A 13,087-nucleotide genomic window follows, 5' to 3' on the forward strand; every position below is an offset into this window, starting at 1 on the left:
TATATATATTTATGAGTGGCTCATTTTACAGTTAGAAAACAAACGTGACACTTAAAACAAATATAAAGTTAATTTTAGACATAAATAACAACAATAAACAAAAACACAAACACAATACATATATATTTTATTTGAATTAAATGAACCTGCAGCTTTTTCAATGTTTGGTCTGATGTTTGCAACAGTCGCTGTAATAAAACCAGGAAGTGGATATTAAATTAAACTGCTGGAGTTTGTCTTTTAAATAAAAATAATTTCTATTGAAATTCATATTTATAATTTTTAGAATGAAAACTGTATCCTGACTTGTTTTATATATAATGATGTTTCCTCATAAACCAGTTTTTAATAAACACTTCTGTGTGACTCTGTTTTAAAATTAAAACCTAAAGTGAGGACATTTTCAAAATAAAACCACAAGCAGTTTTTATTTCTCATTGAACTTCATGGAAAACCTAGATCAGATCAGGTGTGACCCCCCTTTACCTTTAAACCAGCTCCAGTTCTCCTGGTGCACCTGCTCAGGTAGAACCTGCCACAGGAACAGACTTTAACATAGAACTGGACTCAGTAGATTTGACCTGTACGTTAGTGGAACCTGCTCAGAACAACAGTTCACCATTATGCTGCACCACAGACCTTCATCGTCTTCATCATCATCAGTCATATACTCAAGTTCACAAGTGTAGAAGAATCAGCAGCTTAAACAGGAAACAAGTTTCTGTAGATACAAACCTTCATCAGCAGGTGGGGGGGGGGGGCATCATTAACCTGAGTCATCAATCAGTGTCATCAGTATTATGTTAATCATTTCAGTTTGGTATCAGTCACATTAACATCACTCGTCCTCTGCTTCCTTCTTCTTCTCTTCTTCTTCTTCTTCTTCTTCTTCTTCTTCTTTACCTTCTCTCTCTGATCTCCATTTTTTACCTCTGTGTAATTCTCTTCCTCCTTCCTCTCTCCTGCTCCTCCTCCTCTCCTCCCCCTCCCTCTCTTCTCCCCCAGGAGAGACGTTGAAGGAGCAGCAGGTTCCTCGTCATTTCCCCAAACCTCCTTCCTCCTTCTCGTCCTCCACCAGTCGCCTCCGAGACTTTAAGGAGACCATGAGTAACATCCTCCACAGCCGCCCCCTCTCCTCCTCCTCCTCCTCATCTCTACCGACCGCCGTCCTCGCTGACATCAACTCCTCCACCAGCAGCCACCTCCACCCTAACCCCACCCCCGCTCCCTGCTCCTCCTCCAACAAACCCCATGACTGGGAGGCAGAGAGCACCAGCAGTGAGTCCAAGTCCAGCTCCTCTGGCGGGGCGGGGTCAGGGAGGTACCGGCCAGCTTGGAAGCCTCGCAGGGAAGTGCTCAACATCGACAGCATCTTCACCCGCGAGAGGAGGAGGCAGGCAGGGTACAGCCCGCTGGGCCCCTCCCTGCCCGACGACTGTGGAGCTCCAGCCTCAGAGAGAGCTGACGCCTCCTTCACAGCCCCACACGAGGTGATGTCTGTGAGGCCGGGCTCCTCTTGGACTCTCCCCTCCTCCTCCAGCAGCCACAGAGGAGGAAGAGGAGGAGGAGCAGAGCTCCCTCCTCCTCCTCCTCCTCCCCCCAGGCTGATCCAGAGGATGGAGAGCGGATACGAGAGCAGTGAGAGGAACAGCAGCAGCCCGGTCAGCCTGGACCTGAACCTGAACCTGGGAGACAGGTGAGACTCAGGACCTGATCCAGGTCTGTTCCCTGGTGTAAAGTAATTAAATGAGGGTCTGGAACTTCAAGGTGAACTGTAACACTCTCTCTCTCTCTCTCTCTCTCTCTCTCTCTCTCTCTCTCTCTCTCTCTCTCTCTCTCTCTCTCTCTCTCTCTCTCTCTCTCTCTCTCTCTCTCTCTCTCTCCTCTCCTCAGGGACTGTACTGTGAAGAAGTCTTCACTCTGCTCCTCTTCGTCAGGACCGTCATGGAGGAACATCAGATCAAAGAGCAGTGGCGCTCTGCTGCAGGAAATCAGCTCCTTTAGTAGGGGGAGCCTCGGTACGACGTGTGTGTGTGTGTGTGTGTGTGTGTGTGTGTGTGTGTGTGTGTGTCTGTGTGTGTGTCTGTGTGTCTGTGTGTGTGTCTGTGTGTCTGTGTGTCTGTGTGTGTGTGTGTGTGTGTGTGTGTGTGTGTGTGTCATGAAGAGATCTGGATGTGATGCAGCAAATGAATGCTAAAATCACATCAGACACTGGCTCCACCGTCACTGTGACACTGATGAATGTGTGTGTGTGTTTGTGTGTGTGTGTGTTGAACAGCACCCCCTGCAGACCGCAGTGAGCTGGATGAGTTACAAGAGGAGGTGCTGAGGAGAGCGAGGGAGGAGGAGCAGCAGCGACGACAGGAGAAGGAGAGAGAGGCTGCGCTAGGCTTCAACCCAAGACCCAGCAAATATCTGGACCTGGACCAGCTGCAGATCCAGGGTAGACACACACACACACACACACACACACACACACAGACACACACACAACACACACACACACACACACACACACACACACATACACACAGACACACACACACAGACACACACACACACAGTGAGTGATGATGTAACTTCACTTTAAATGAGTGGATGTCAGGAAACATGAGCTGAGAAGAGTCTCTACAGTCACTGGGCGCAGGTCAGAGTTTCATGGGGGTTTGACAATAGGAATGTTCCTCATTGAGCAGCTGAAAGAGCTCGACTGAGCTGACATAAAAGACAGAATGACCCACACAGTGAGTGTGTGTGTGTGTGTGTGTGTGTGTGTCTGTCTGTCTGTCTGTCTGTCTGTCTGTCTGTCCATCCGTCCGTCCGTCCTGCAGGTAAAGGTGACAGCTTTGAGCGCTGTGTGTCGGAGGCGGAGCTCCTGCTGGACCAGTCAGTGCGTCTGGAGCAGGCGGGCGAGGTCACCTCCGCGCTGTCGGCTGTCAATGAAGCAGTCTGTAAGCTCCTCCCACTGCCCCTGACCCCGCCCCACACACACACACACACACACACACACCAGTTTGTCGTCACAGCAGCAAAACAAACTTCACACTCGACTGAAAGCTGCTTTAAGAGAAATGTCTCTGAGGCTCAGGTAGAATGACATCACCAGGTTCACATCTGGACCATGAACCAGGAGCATCAAACAAACCAGAGGTTTACAACATCTGGCTTCAGCAGAGCAGTGACTTAAGCAGATCATTAGCTGAGTTCAGCTAATCCAACCTGAACCCAGCAGGTCTTGGATCAGGTCTGGGTCAGGACTCAGATGTGTTCCTCTCTGACTGACAGCTGTTGTCATGTAAAAGTCAGTGTTTAAATAAAGGTCTGTTCAAACGTTACAGGTGGAACCTGGACTGTCACGACTCAGAACTGTTCGTCTAACTCACATGATCAGTCTTCAGTCTCTGGTCGAAAACCAACCAATCAGCTTAAACTGTGAGGTCATGTGACACAGTGAAATACAGAGGCTACAGTTGGATTCATAAAGGTCTGGTTCAGACTCAGAGCTCTAGTGGTGAGATTGTGTTATTACAACTACAGAGGAGACAGTAGAACATCTGTACTGTCCTTCACGAGCAGAACCCCAGAACCCGGTCCACAGTCCAGAGACAGTCAGGAACCTGATCTACCTTCTGTCTCTGATCCTCCTGCACTGCTCTGTGGACACAGCTGCAGCAGGCACCGCAGGGGAGAGCTGGAACAGGTGGATAAACTGGGACAGATGTTTACAGACAGATGTTGACAGACATGTTTACAGGAAGAGTTTTACAGACAGATGTTGACAGACAGAGGTTTACAGACAGATGTTGACAGGCAGATGTTTGCAGACAGGTTTAAAGACAGATGTTGATGGACAGATCTTGTTTACAGACAGATGTTGATTGACAGATGTTGACAGAGAGTCTGAGTAATCAGTTCACAGCTCACTTTGTCCCTCACATTGTCCCACCTGTCTGATCATGTGACCCTCAGACTTCTGGTTAGTGATGTCACTGTGTTCACAGGTGTGACAGAAACTGACTAATCAGAGCGATCCTGTCACCTGAGTCCGTTTTTATAATTCAGTTGATTTAATGTCTGTATAATTTCATCATTTCATCTGAGTTATTGATCTTTTAATGATGTCATTCCTCATGTCTGACACATACACACACACACACACACACACACACACACACACACCATCAGTCAGTTTATTTTTGCATGACACCATTATCATCCTTCTTTTCCTTTCCTTATTTATTCTTTGTTTTTCTTTCTGTTGTGTATTTTCTGTTGACATGTGACCTGTGACCCGGCTGCAGCCAAACTGCGGCTGGCGGCGGCTGGGGGCGGAGCTAGTAGTCAGACCCGGCTGCAGCGCTGCATGAGGAGAGCCCGCAGCCTGCAGCAACGCATGCAACTGCAGCAGCAGCAGCAACAGGAGTCAGAGGCAGGCAGACCAGAGCAACAGCAGGAGGAGGGGCAGCAGCTCCAGGAACAGCGCAGGTACCAACTGTAGTCTGCTCGACCAATCAGAGGCCACGTAGCATCAGAACCTAGGTATTTGATCTGTTTTGACTTTAGAAACCACCACAAGCTGGAAACAGTCTGATCAAACCAGACCTCAGTGATGTCACCAGTGTCCACAACTGGACTCATCAGATCCAGGTCTCCTTCTGAATCCTCCAGGGACCAAACTGATCCAGGACCAGCGGGTCTTGTTCTAACCTGTTTGACCAATCAGAGACGTTCATTACAGGTAAACTCTGATCCTACCTGGACCATCAGAACCTGTTTGAAGGGCAGGAACCAGACTTGGAACCAGGTTCCTGAGTTTCTTATAAAGCCTGTGGCGTACCAGGTGCAGTGGGCGGGGCTTCTCTTGAAGCTATTCTCTTGAAGCTTGTTAACAGTCTTCATTGGTCCATACCGACCAATCACAGCTCTTGTTGTTTCCTTGTGGTGTGTTTGAGGAGGAGCTTCAGCTACAGCAGCTTCATGCTCAGGCCTCGTTGCTATGGTGACCTGTTAACTCAGTTCTAATAATCAACACGCTGATATTGTGTAAGTGTAGTCATGACGACAGCTAGTTCAGGAGTGAGAAACACACACACACAAACACACACCTTGCTAACCCACTCCCCCCACCCCACCCCCTCTCTCTCTCTGCAGTGAAAAGCCTCTCTCGCTCAAAATACTTCTGACAAACAGACAGGGCGACCAATCAGCCGCCAGTCAGGACCAGCAGGCCCCGCCTCTCTCTCCCTGCCATGTTAAGCCCCTGCCCACCAGAACAGACCCCGCCTCCAGCCCTATAGGTTCTCCCAGGGAGGACAGCAGGACTGGGGGCCCCTGCTCTCGGTCTGGGATGCCCTTTTCTAACACCGGCCCCCTCCCTCTGTGTGACACCTGGGAGCAGAGTCCTCTGGAAGATTTGGCTCCACCCCCTCCACCTGAGGAGGCGGGCCTCTCCACCCAGTGGACCAGAACACCCCCTGACCCCATCCCAGTACAAGCTCCGCCCCCACCCAGACCATACTCCCGATCCCCATCGCCTGTCGGCGCCAACGACAGGTGTCAACTGATGGTGGCGGAGGAGCCATATAACATCAGACAGCCACTGACCACACCCCCTATACCTAGCCCCACTTCCAGACCAGTCTTGCCCCCTCCAACCTACCCCACCAGAAACTGGTCTTGCTTACACCTGGACCTACCTGATGCTGTTGATTCTCCTGATCCACCGACCTACACCCCCCAAGACTCCCCCTCCAGCCTCCCCCTGCCTCCTGTGAGCTGGTATGGTCGGACCTGCTCCCCGCCCCCCAGCCAGGACTACAGCCACACCCTGCCCGTGGAGCGCTGGGCTGAGAATGTCAACAGGTACTACGGTTCCCAGAATGCAGCAGGAGGAGCAGGGGGGGAAGGGGCGGTGCCCAGTGAGGAGCTGTCAGAGCTGGACTCGTTATACCAGGCCAGTCTCCTGGCTCCCAGCATGCACCGGGGTAGCCGCGGAGTCAGCCCTCAGCCAACTGGCAACAGACCAGGTAAGACCTGCAGAGTACAGGTACGGTCACATGACACTGCTGTCACATGTCCTATTCATTTCATCTGAAGCTTCTGTGATGGAGAAGAAGTCAGGTGACAGGTGTCAGGTCACCTGACTCGGGTCAAAGGTCACTTGTGCTCAGCTCTCAGTGGACAAGCTGAGTTGGCCAATAGAAACACGTCCCATTTCCTACAGCTGTTTCTGAGGATTTACACTGGAATATTACTGTTAACTGTAACCATGACAACCACGACTAAATCACTGTCAGCTTGAATAGATGTTAAAATCAATAGTCATAATATCTTCAACAGTATCTAATGTGTGTGTGTGTGTGTGTGTGTGTGTGTGTGTGTGTGTGTGTGTGTGTGTGTGTGTGTAGGCATGAGGAGAATGCTGTCAGGATCTGGACGGTCTAAAACACCGACAGCAGAGATCGAGAGATATACCTACAGAACACCGGTCACACCTCAGCATAAGGTACAACTGACTGTGTGTGTGTGTGTGTGTGTGTGTGTGTGTGTGTGTGGTGTGTGTGTGTGTGTGTGTCTGTGTGTGTGGTGTATGGTTAAGTCTCATTCAGGATCCAGGAGGACTGAACTTTTAGCAGTAAATTCAGGTAGAATGTGAATCTCATTAATTTGTCATGATATAATTACATCTGCAGCTGGAGGTTATGCTCACATAGGAAGTCATTAAATAGACTTTTATACAACATGAAGAAGAAACTGCAGAAACTCTGAGCTTCAGGTTTGGTCTCGGCCCCACGTCGGCCCCACGTCGGCCCCACGTCGGCCCCACGTCGGCCCAGACTCTGAGCTGATCGTGTCATCCAGACATGTCTGATCACAGCTCTGTGTTCTGTCAGTTATCAGTCTCTGCTCAGACTCTCCACTGCCAGTTTGTGCTGTGCAGTAAATGACCTGTGCTCTCTGACCTCTGACCAGCTGTCGTCAGGTGAAGACGAGAGCTACAGCGCAGAAAACCTGCGACGCATCGCCCGCAGTCTGAGTGGCACTGTCATCGGGTCACGACCCCAACACATCAGCCTCTCCCACAGCTGTGTAAGTGACACACACACACACACACACACACACACACACACACACACTCTCTTTCCTTTCATTTATTTACAAACACACATTAACCTTGGTTAATGTTGGTTTCATCATCATCATCATCATCACCTTCGTCCTCTGCTGCCACCCTGTGTTCATACGATGGAACTGCAGCTGGTTCAGCATCTGCTCTTCACTCAGGGCTGATGACAGTTCTTCTCTGGTTCTCTGGTTCTCTATAGAACAGTGATAAAGCAGAACCTCAGAGTCATAAACACTCATGTTCTTCAAGTTCTGTAGATGTGGATCAGTGTGATGTCACTGGTGGTTCAGGTCTCCAGGTCTACTGGCCTACAGTTATTTTCTTGATCAATACACCTGACCGGTATTATCTTCAGTGATCGATTGATAGATCTGTGTTAAAAAAAGGTGTTCAACCTCAGAGGAGAGAGAGGAAGACTCTGAAGATGAAGAACTACTCCAGGTGTAACCAGACCTTGAGGTTTCCATGACGACACAGTCATTTCCTCATGTTTGTGTTTTATTTTGTCATTTTTCATATTTTTCCTCCATCATGTTAATTTCTTTCATTTTACCTCCTCCTCCTTTTTTTCTTTCATCTTTTGCTTCACTGCTCCTCCTCCTCCCCCTCCTGAAGGACCCCTCTGTGTCCAGACCCCCCCTCAAACACGCCGACCTTCACTTCTCCTCTTCCTCCCTGCTGCGTCGCCCCAGCTCTTCCTCCTCCTCCTCCTCCTTCACTACAGATCCCACCTACCTTCACCTCCAACAACCCCAACACCACGGCCCCCCAGCTCCTGCACCTCCTCCACAGCACCCCCCCTCGCAGACATCACGGCCCCACAGCTCAGGCCTCAGCTCCTGGGGACGCTCAGGTAACAAACACCCCCCCACACACACACACACCCCCCCATACCCTAACCCCTCCATCCACTGCTTCTTCAGGGGGGGGCTCATATCAGGGACTGACAGTCCTGGTCTTAAACTCAGATCAGCTGGACTCTAGATTCACTGTATGCCCCCCCCTGTATGAGTCCCACCCGAGTCCCACCTGAGATAAACAACAAAAACAAGAAGAAGAAGAAGAAGAAGAATAACAAACTTTATTTATAGATAAACAGTGAAGATGAGGAGTAAAAAGGAAGCAGAGTAAATAATATAAATAAACTAATAAATAATAAACAGAGACTCAACAGATCAAAGGCGACGGCCTGTAAACAGTCAACAAACAGTCACCAACATCAAAGTAGAATCCAGATCTGTCACCTCATCATGTACCTGTCCAGTTTTATTTTTATTTCCACAGAGACCAGACCCAGACCCAGACCCAGACCCGACCCAGACCCAGACCCAGACCAGACCCAGACCCAGACCCAGACCCGACCCAGACCCAGACCCAGACCTGACCCTGACCCAGACCCAGACCCGACCCAGACCTGACCCAGACCTGAACTAGACCAAGACCTGAACTAGACCCAGACCCAGACCTGATCCCACCCTGCAGGTTTTAGTCTGAACAGGGTCCTGGACTCTGGGTCAGAGTCTGCAGCAGCTGATCTGAGTTAATGAAGAGTCTTTGTCTCTGTGTTCTAACAGTTCACCTCTTTCTCCTACCACCCCCACCCCCACCCCCACCACCCCAGGATCTGGACCCGGGGTCCAGCAGCAGTTTCTGGTTGTGTCTGACCGGCATCAGACTCTCTCAGGTCAAGGCCTCCACAGCGTCGCGCTGAGTTACGGGACTCTGCCCCGCGCTCCTCGGCGAGCCCCGCCTTCCTCCTCTTCCTCCTCCCTCCCCAGGCCCAGAGCTGGTTCCAGTCCTGCCCCCCGGCCTAGTCCTCAGAGTCTCTACGCCACCCTGTCCCACCCTTGCCGCTCCCCCAACAGGAATGGTCACTACCGGCAACCATCGCTGCCCAGTAAGGTCAACGGGTCATCCCTCTACGCTCCACACCCCCTCAGGTTGCCGGGAGATGCCCCCGCCCAGCCACTCCGCCTAGACGTCCCACCTGAGAGCGACTGGCGCCATGATGCTGACTACAGGACTGTCCAGTCCAGCTCCACCTGGGACCTCCGCACCACTCGCCCCCACCAGACACTCCAGAGGAGCCACCCCCACCAGCCTGCCGCCCCCCGGCCCCGCAGGGACCCCCAGCTCTGCTCCCTCTGCCAGCAGCTTCCTGCTGAGCCGCCACGCCCCTACTGCTCGACCTGTGGCGCCTACGTGGCTCGGTTCCGCCCGGTCAGCTGATCAGCCCCCACTCCCCACACAACAGAAGAGTCACATGTCCTTTTTTCAGAAAGTGCCAACGTCTCTTCAGACAGCAGAGTACAGCTCTGTGATTGGCCTGGAGGGCTGCAGCGTCATCATGGCATCACAACATTATGACATCATCATGTGTGTGTTTGTTGGACTGAACACTGAGGTTTCTAATGGAGGTAAAGCAAGATGAAGATGATGAAGATGATGAAGATGACCTCTGCTGTCTCCTGGTCATCAATTCAATAAATCGAATAGGAGACTGTCATAAACCTTCATCATCATCATCATCATCATCATCAACATGTTGCAGCTGAAGCTTCACGTCTGATATTGACTTCAGCTGCAGGTTCATGGACTCTGGACTCTGGACTGTGGTGGATCTGATAGCAGCTGGATCTTCACATCTGGACACATCAAACAGGAAGTGAAAGACATGAGACGAGACTGAAGGACAGGAAGTCGAGCGAGCTCCTTCCTCCAGACTCTGATTGAAATCCACTTACTCTATTTATTTTTGTAGCTTGTCAGATCAGCTGTGTTACTCTGCTGTAGACCTGGTCTAGTTTTCTAAAGTCTGTTAGTCGCCTTGTGTGGGACAGCCCCCCCGTGGGCGGGGCCGAGTCCACAGCCTGTTAGAGGATTTTAGATCAATAACTGAAGCTTTTATTTTGAAGGAGTTGCAGCTAATATTTAGCATGTTTTCAGACCTGTTTGTTAGCCTGAAGAATCTCTATACTTTACTGTAACAAAGACAAATCCAGATGTTTCCCTGCAGCTGGACTAGAGTCTCTTTAGCTTGTTGCTGCTTCTGTCGACATCTCTCTGTTCAGGGACATGCTTCTCTGGTTCTACTCAGACCGGGTCAGACCGCAACCTGGTCAGACCACGTCTGGTAGAAGATGAAGGATCACCTTAAATCATGAATGCTGTTGTTCACAGACTGACAGACCTCTGTCCTACTGCCAAGAATCCAGGGGCACTCTGCCCCCAGTGCTGACCCCGCCCACCCAGTGCTCCGGGTGACGTAAAACAAACAAACCCACGTCTGGTCTGAAGTCTGCAGGTTAATGAAGATAATGATAATTACAGTGGAAATCCTGCTGAAAACCAGGACACAAACTCTTATCTGCTGACATATTGATTGATTGATTGATTGATTGATTGATTGATTGATTGATTGCTTTATTGATTGCTTTATTGATTGCTTTATTGATTGATTGATTGATTGATTGATTGATTGATTGATTGATTGATTGATTGATTGTCTGTGTGTCAGACCAGACCTGAGTTAAGTAAGAATGCAACAGAAAGTGTCAAAGATTCAGATGAGGAGAAAATAACTTTTATTTTATTTTTTGCTTTTGGCTTTTTGCTTTTTTCAGATTTGATTCTGTTGGTTTTGGTATTTTTGAATCTTATTTTTCTACAGTGCAGATAAACTGTACAAATTAACAGATTAACAGAATGTTTAAAGTTTAGATTCTTTAGATGATTGTTTTAGTAGGAAATCATCACATTCACTGTTGAAGCTGCTCAGCTGCTGCGTCCTTTAACTTCCTGCCTCTGAATTCATTTAGCTTCAGTTTAAAGATGAAAACAAACGCTTGATGATTTAAAAACAGAAACATGATGAATCTGAATTAAAATGTTTTCTCTGGTTCCTCTCAGCAGCTGAGCAGCATTTGGAGTTCACTTTTCTTCTTCTGCTGATTCTACAGACGTTTTCTCAGCTGACACGATGACTCATCACAGCAGGTGAATCACAGGTAAATCAGGTTTTACCTAAGTGAGTCAGAACCAGGACCTGCAGATGTCTCTCTATCCTGCTCTGATGGTCAACATGTCCACTGGGATGGACTGTCTCCGTCTCTGCAGGCTTGTGTTTCCATGCTGTGCTGACAGAAAGATTCTGTATTTTTGCAATAAAGTGTTGAGACAAGGAGCAACAATCTGCTTTTATTTCATGAGTCTGTGAGTTCATCTCGCTCTGATCACCTGCGCTGACGTCCAATCAGATTTCTTCTTTCTCACTCAGGAGGATCTGACTGAAAAGTTCATGTCAATTTGATGTCATGTCATGACTTACTATTCTGACTTTTTTATGCCTCGATATACTATGACGTTTTTATGTCTTTTCGTGCCCTTTGATCAAATGACTTTCTATGCCTTATTATACCAGGACTTTTTTTTTTTTACTTTTATACCTTACTATAATATGACTTTTTTATGACATTTCATTCCTTATTGTTCAATGACTTTTTATACCTAAATTATGCCTTACTACACTGACTTTTTTATGACTTTTTATTACTTATTGTGCAATGACATTTTTATACCTCACTATACAATAACTTTTTATGCCTTATTATACTATGACATTTATGCCTTACTGTACTTTGACTTTTTTATGACATTTTTATACCTCACTATACTGTGACTTTTCTGACTTTTTATGTCTTATTGTACTATGACTTTTTAGTGCCTTACTATACTTTGATATTTTGATGATATTTTTATGCCTTACTGAACAATGACTTTGACTTTTTATGCCTCATTATATTATGAATTTTTTATGACATTTTAGGCCTTACTGTACAATGACTTTTTATGCCTCACTATAGAATGATATTTTGATGATTTTACTGTACAATGACTTTTTATGCCTTACGTTACAATGAAATATTATGACTTAGTATAGTATAACTTTTTTCTTAATTTGTAAGCCTCACTATACTATGACATTTTTATGCCTAACTGTACTATGATGTTTTTATTGCTTACTATAATATAGACTTGTTAATGTACTATACTATGACTTTTTATGACTTTTTAATCCTTAATGTACTATGACTATTTATGCCTCACTATACAATTTTTTAGCCTTCATATGCTTTATTATACTATGACTTTTTTAATGACTTTTCATTCCTTATAGTACAATGACTTTTTATGCCTTACTATACTATGACATATTATGACTTATTATAGTATAACTTTTTTTCTTCCTTTTTAAGCCTGTATTATATTTTAATGCCTTACGATATGATGAGTTTTTATGTCTTACTAAACTATGACTTTTTAGTTCTTATTATACTATCACGATTTTATGCCTTACGGTACAATGACTTTTTCATGTGTTACCATACTATGTTTTTTTTATCACTTACAATATTATAAGCAATGCTTTTTATTCCTTACTATACTATGATATTTTTATGATTTTTTTGGGCTTTTTTTTTTTTTTTTTTTAATGACTTTATTTGGCAGTATGGTGGAGAGAGGCAGGAAGTGGGGAGGCAGAGAGAGGGGGAATGACATGCAGCGAGGGGCCGTCCGATGCGGGACTCGAACCGGGGCCGACTGCAGCGAGGACTGAAGCCTCTACACATGGGGCGCCTGCTTAGACCACTACGCCACATGATGCCCCATTTTTATGATTTTTTATTTCGCATTTATCTATGATACTGTAATATGACTACTTATGCCTAACTAAACTATGACATTTTAATAACTTTTTATGACTTTATATGATGTTTCTTAACTTTTTATGCCTAACTATACTATGTCTTTTCTCTGACTTTTTATGCCTGACTATAATATGACGTTTTTTGACTTCTTATGCCTTAGTATACCATTTCATTTTTTTTTTTTACTTTTTCTGCCTTACTACAGCATGACTTTTTATGCCTTCTTCCGTTCCTGTTCTCCTTGTATACAGCA

The 13,087-nt window shown here is 46.9% G+C and overlaps 1 protein-coding gene across 3 annotated transcripts in view; it reads left to right on the forward strand.

The window, feature by feature from the left end:
- usp54a (ubiquitin specific peptidase 54a) overlaps positions 1–11,316 on the forward strand; it is a 34,511-nt gene extending 23,195 nt beyond the window's left edge. For 2 of the 3 annotated variants that reach the window (XM_023408572.2, XM_023408574.2), the window contains 10 exons: positions 1,006–1,696; positions 1,894–2,018; positions 2,279–2,443; positions 2,832–2,951; positions 4,302–4,485; positions 5,152–6,026; positions 6,408–6,505; positions 6,973–7,089; positions 7,742–7,979; positions 8,748–11,316. In XM_023408572.2, the coding sequence (XP_023264340.1) occupies positions 1,006–1,696; positions 1,894–2,018; positions 2,279–2,443; positions 2,832–2,951; positions 4,302–4,485; positions 5,152–6,026; positions 6,408–6,505; positions 6,973–7,089; positions 7,742–7,979; positions 8,748–9,355 (3,221 nt within the window). In that variant the 3' untranslated portion in view covers positions 9,356–11,316. The remainder of the gene's footprint in view (positions 1–1,005; positions 1,697–1,893; positions 2,019–2,278; positions 2,444–2,831; positions 2,952–4,301; positions 4,486–5,151; positions 6,027–6,407; positions 6,506–6,972; positions 7,090–7,741; positions 7,980–8,747) is intronic. The other variant, XM_023408575.2, reaches the window with a different exon arrangement.
- The last annotated feature ends 1,771 nt before the right edge of the window (positions 11,317–13,087 follow it).

This window comes from Seriola lalandi, unplaced genomic scaffold, assembly GCF_002814215.2.
Source record: "Seriola lalandi dorsalis isolate HSWRI2012SDOR001 ecotype SW California unplaced genomic scaffold, Sedor1 jcf7180002054368, whole genome shotgun sequence".
NCBI classification, from domain to species: domain Eukaryota; kingdom Metazoa; phylum Chordata; class Actinopteri; order Carangiformes; family Carangidae; genus Seriola; species Seriola lalandi.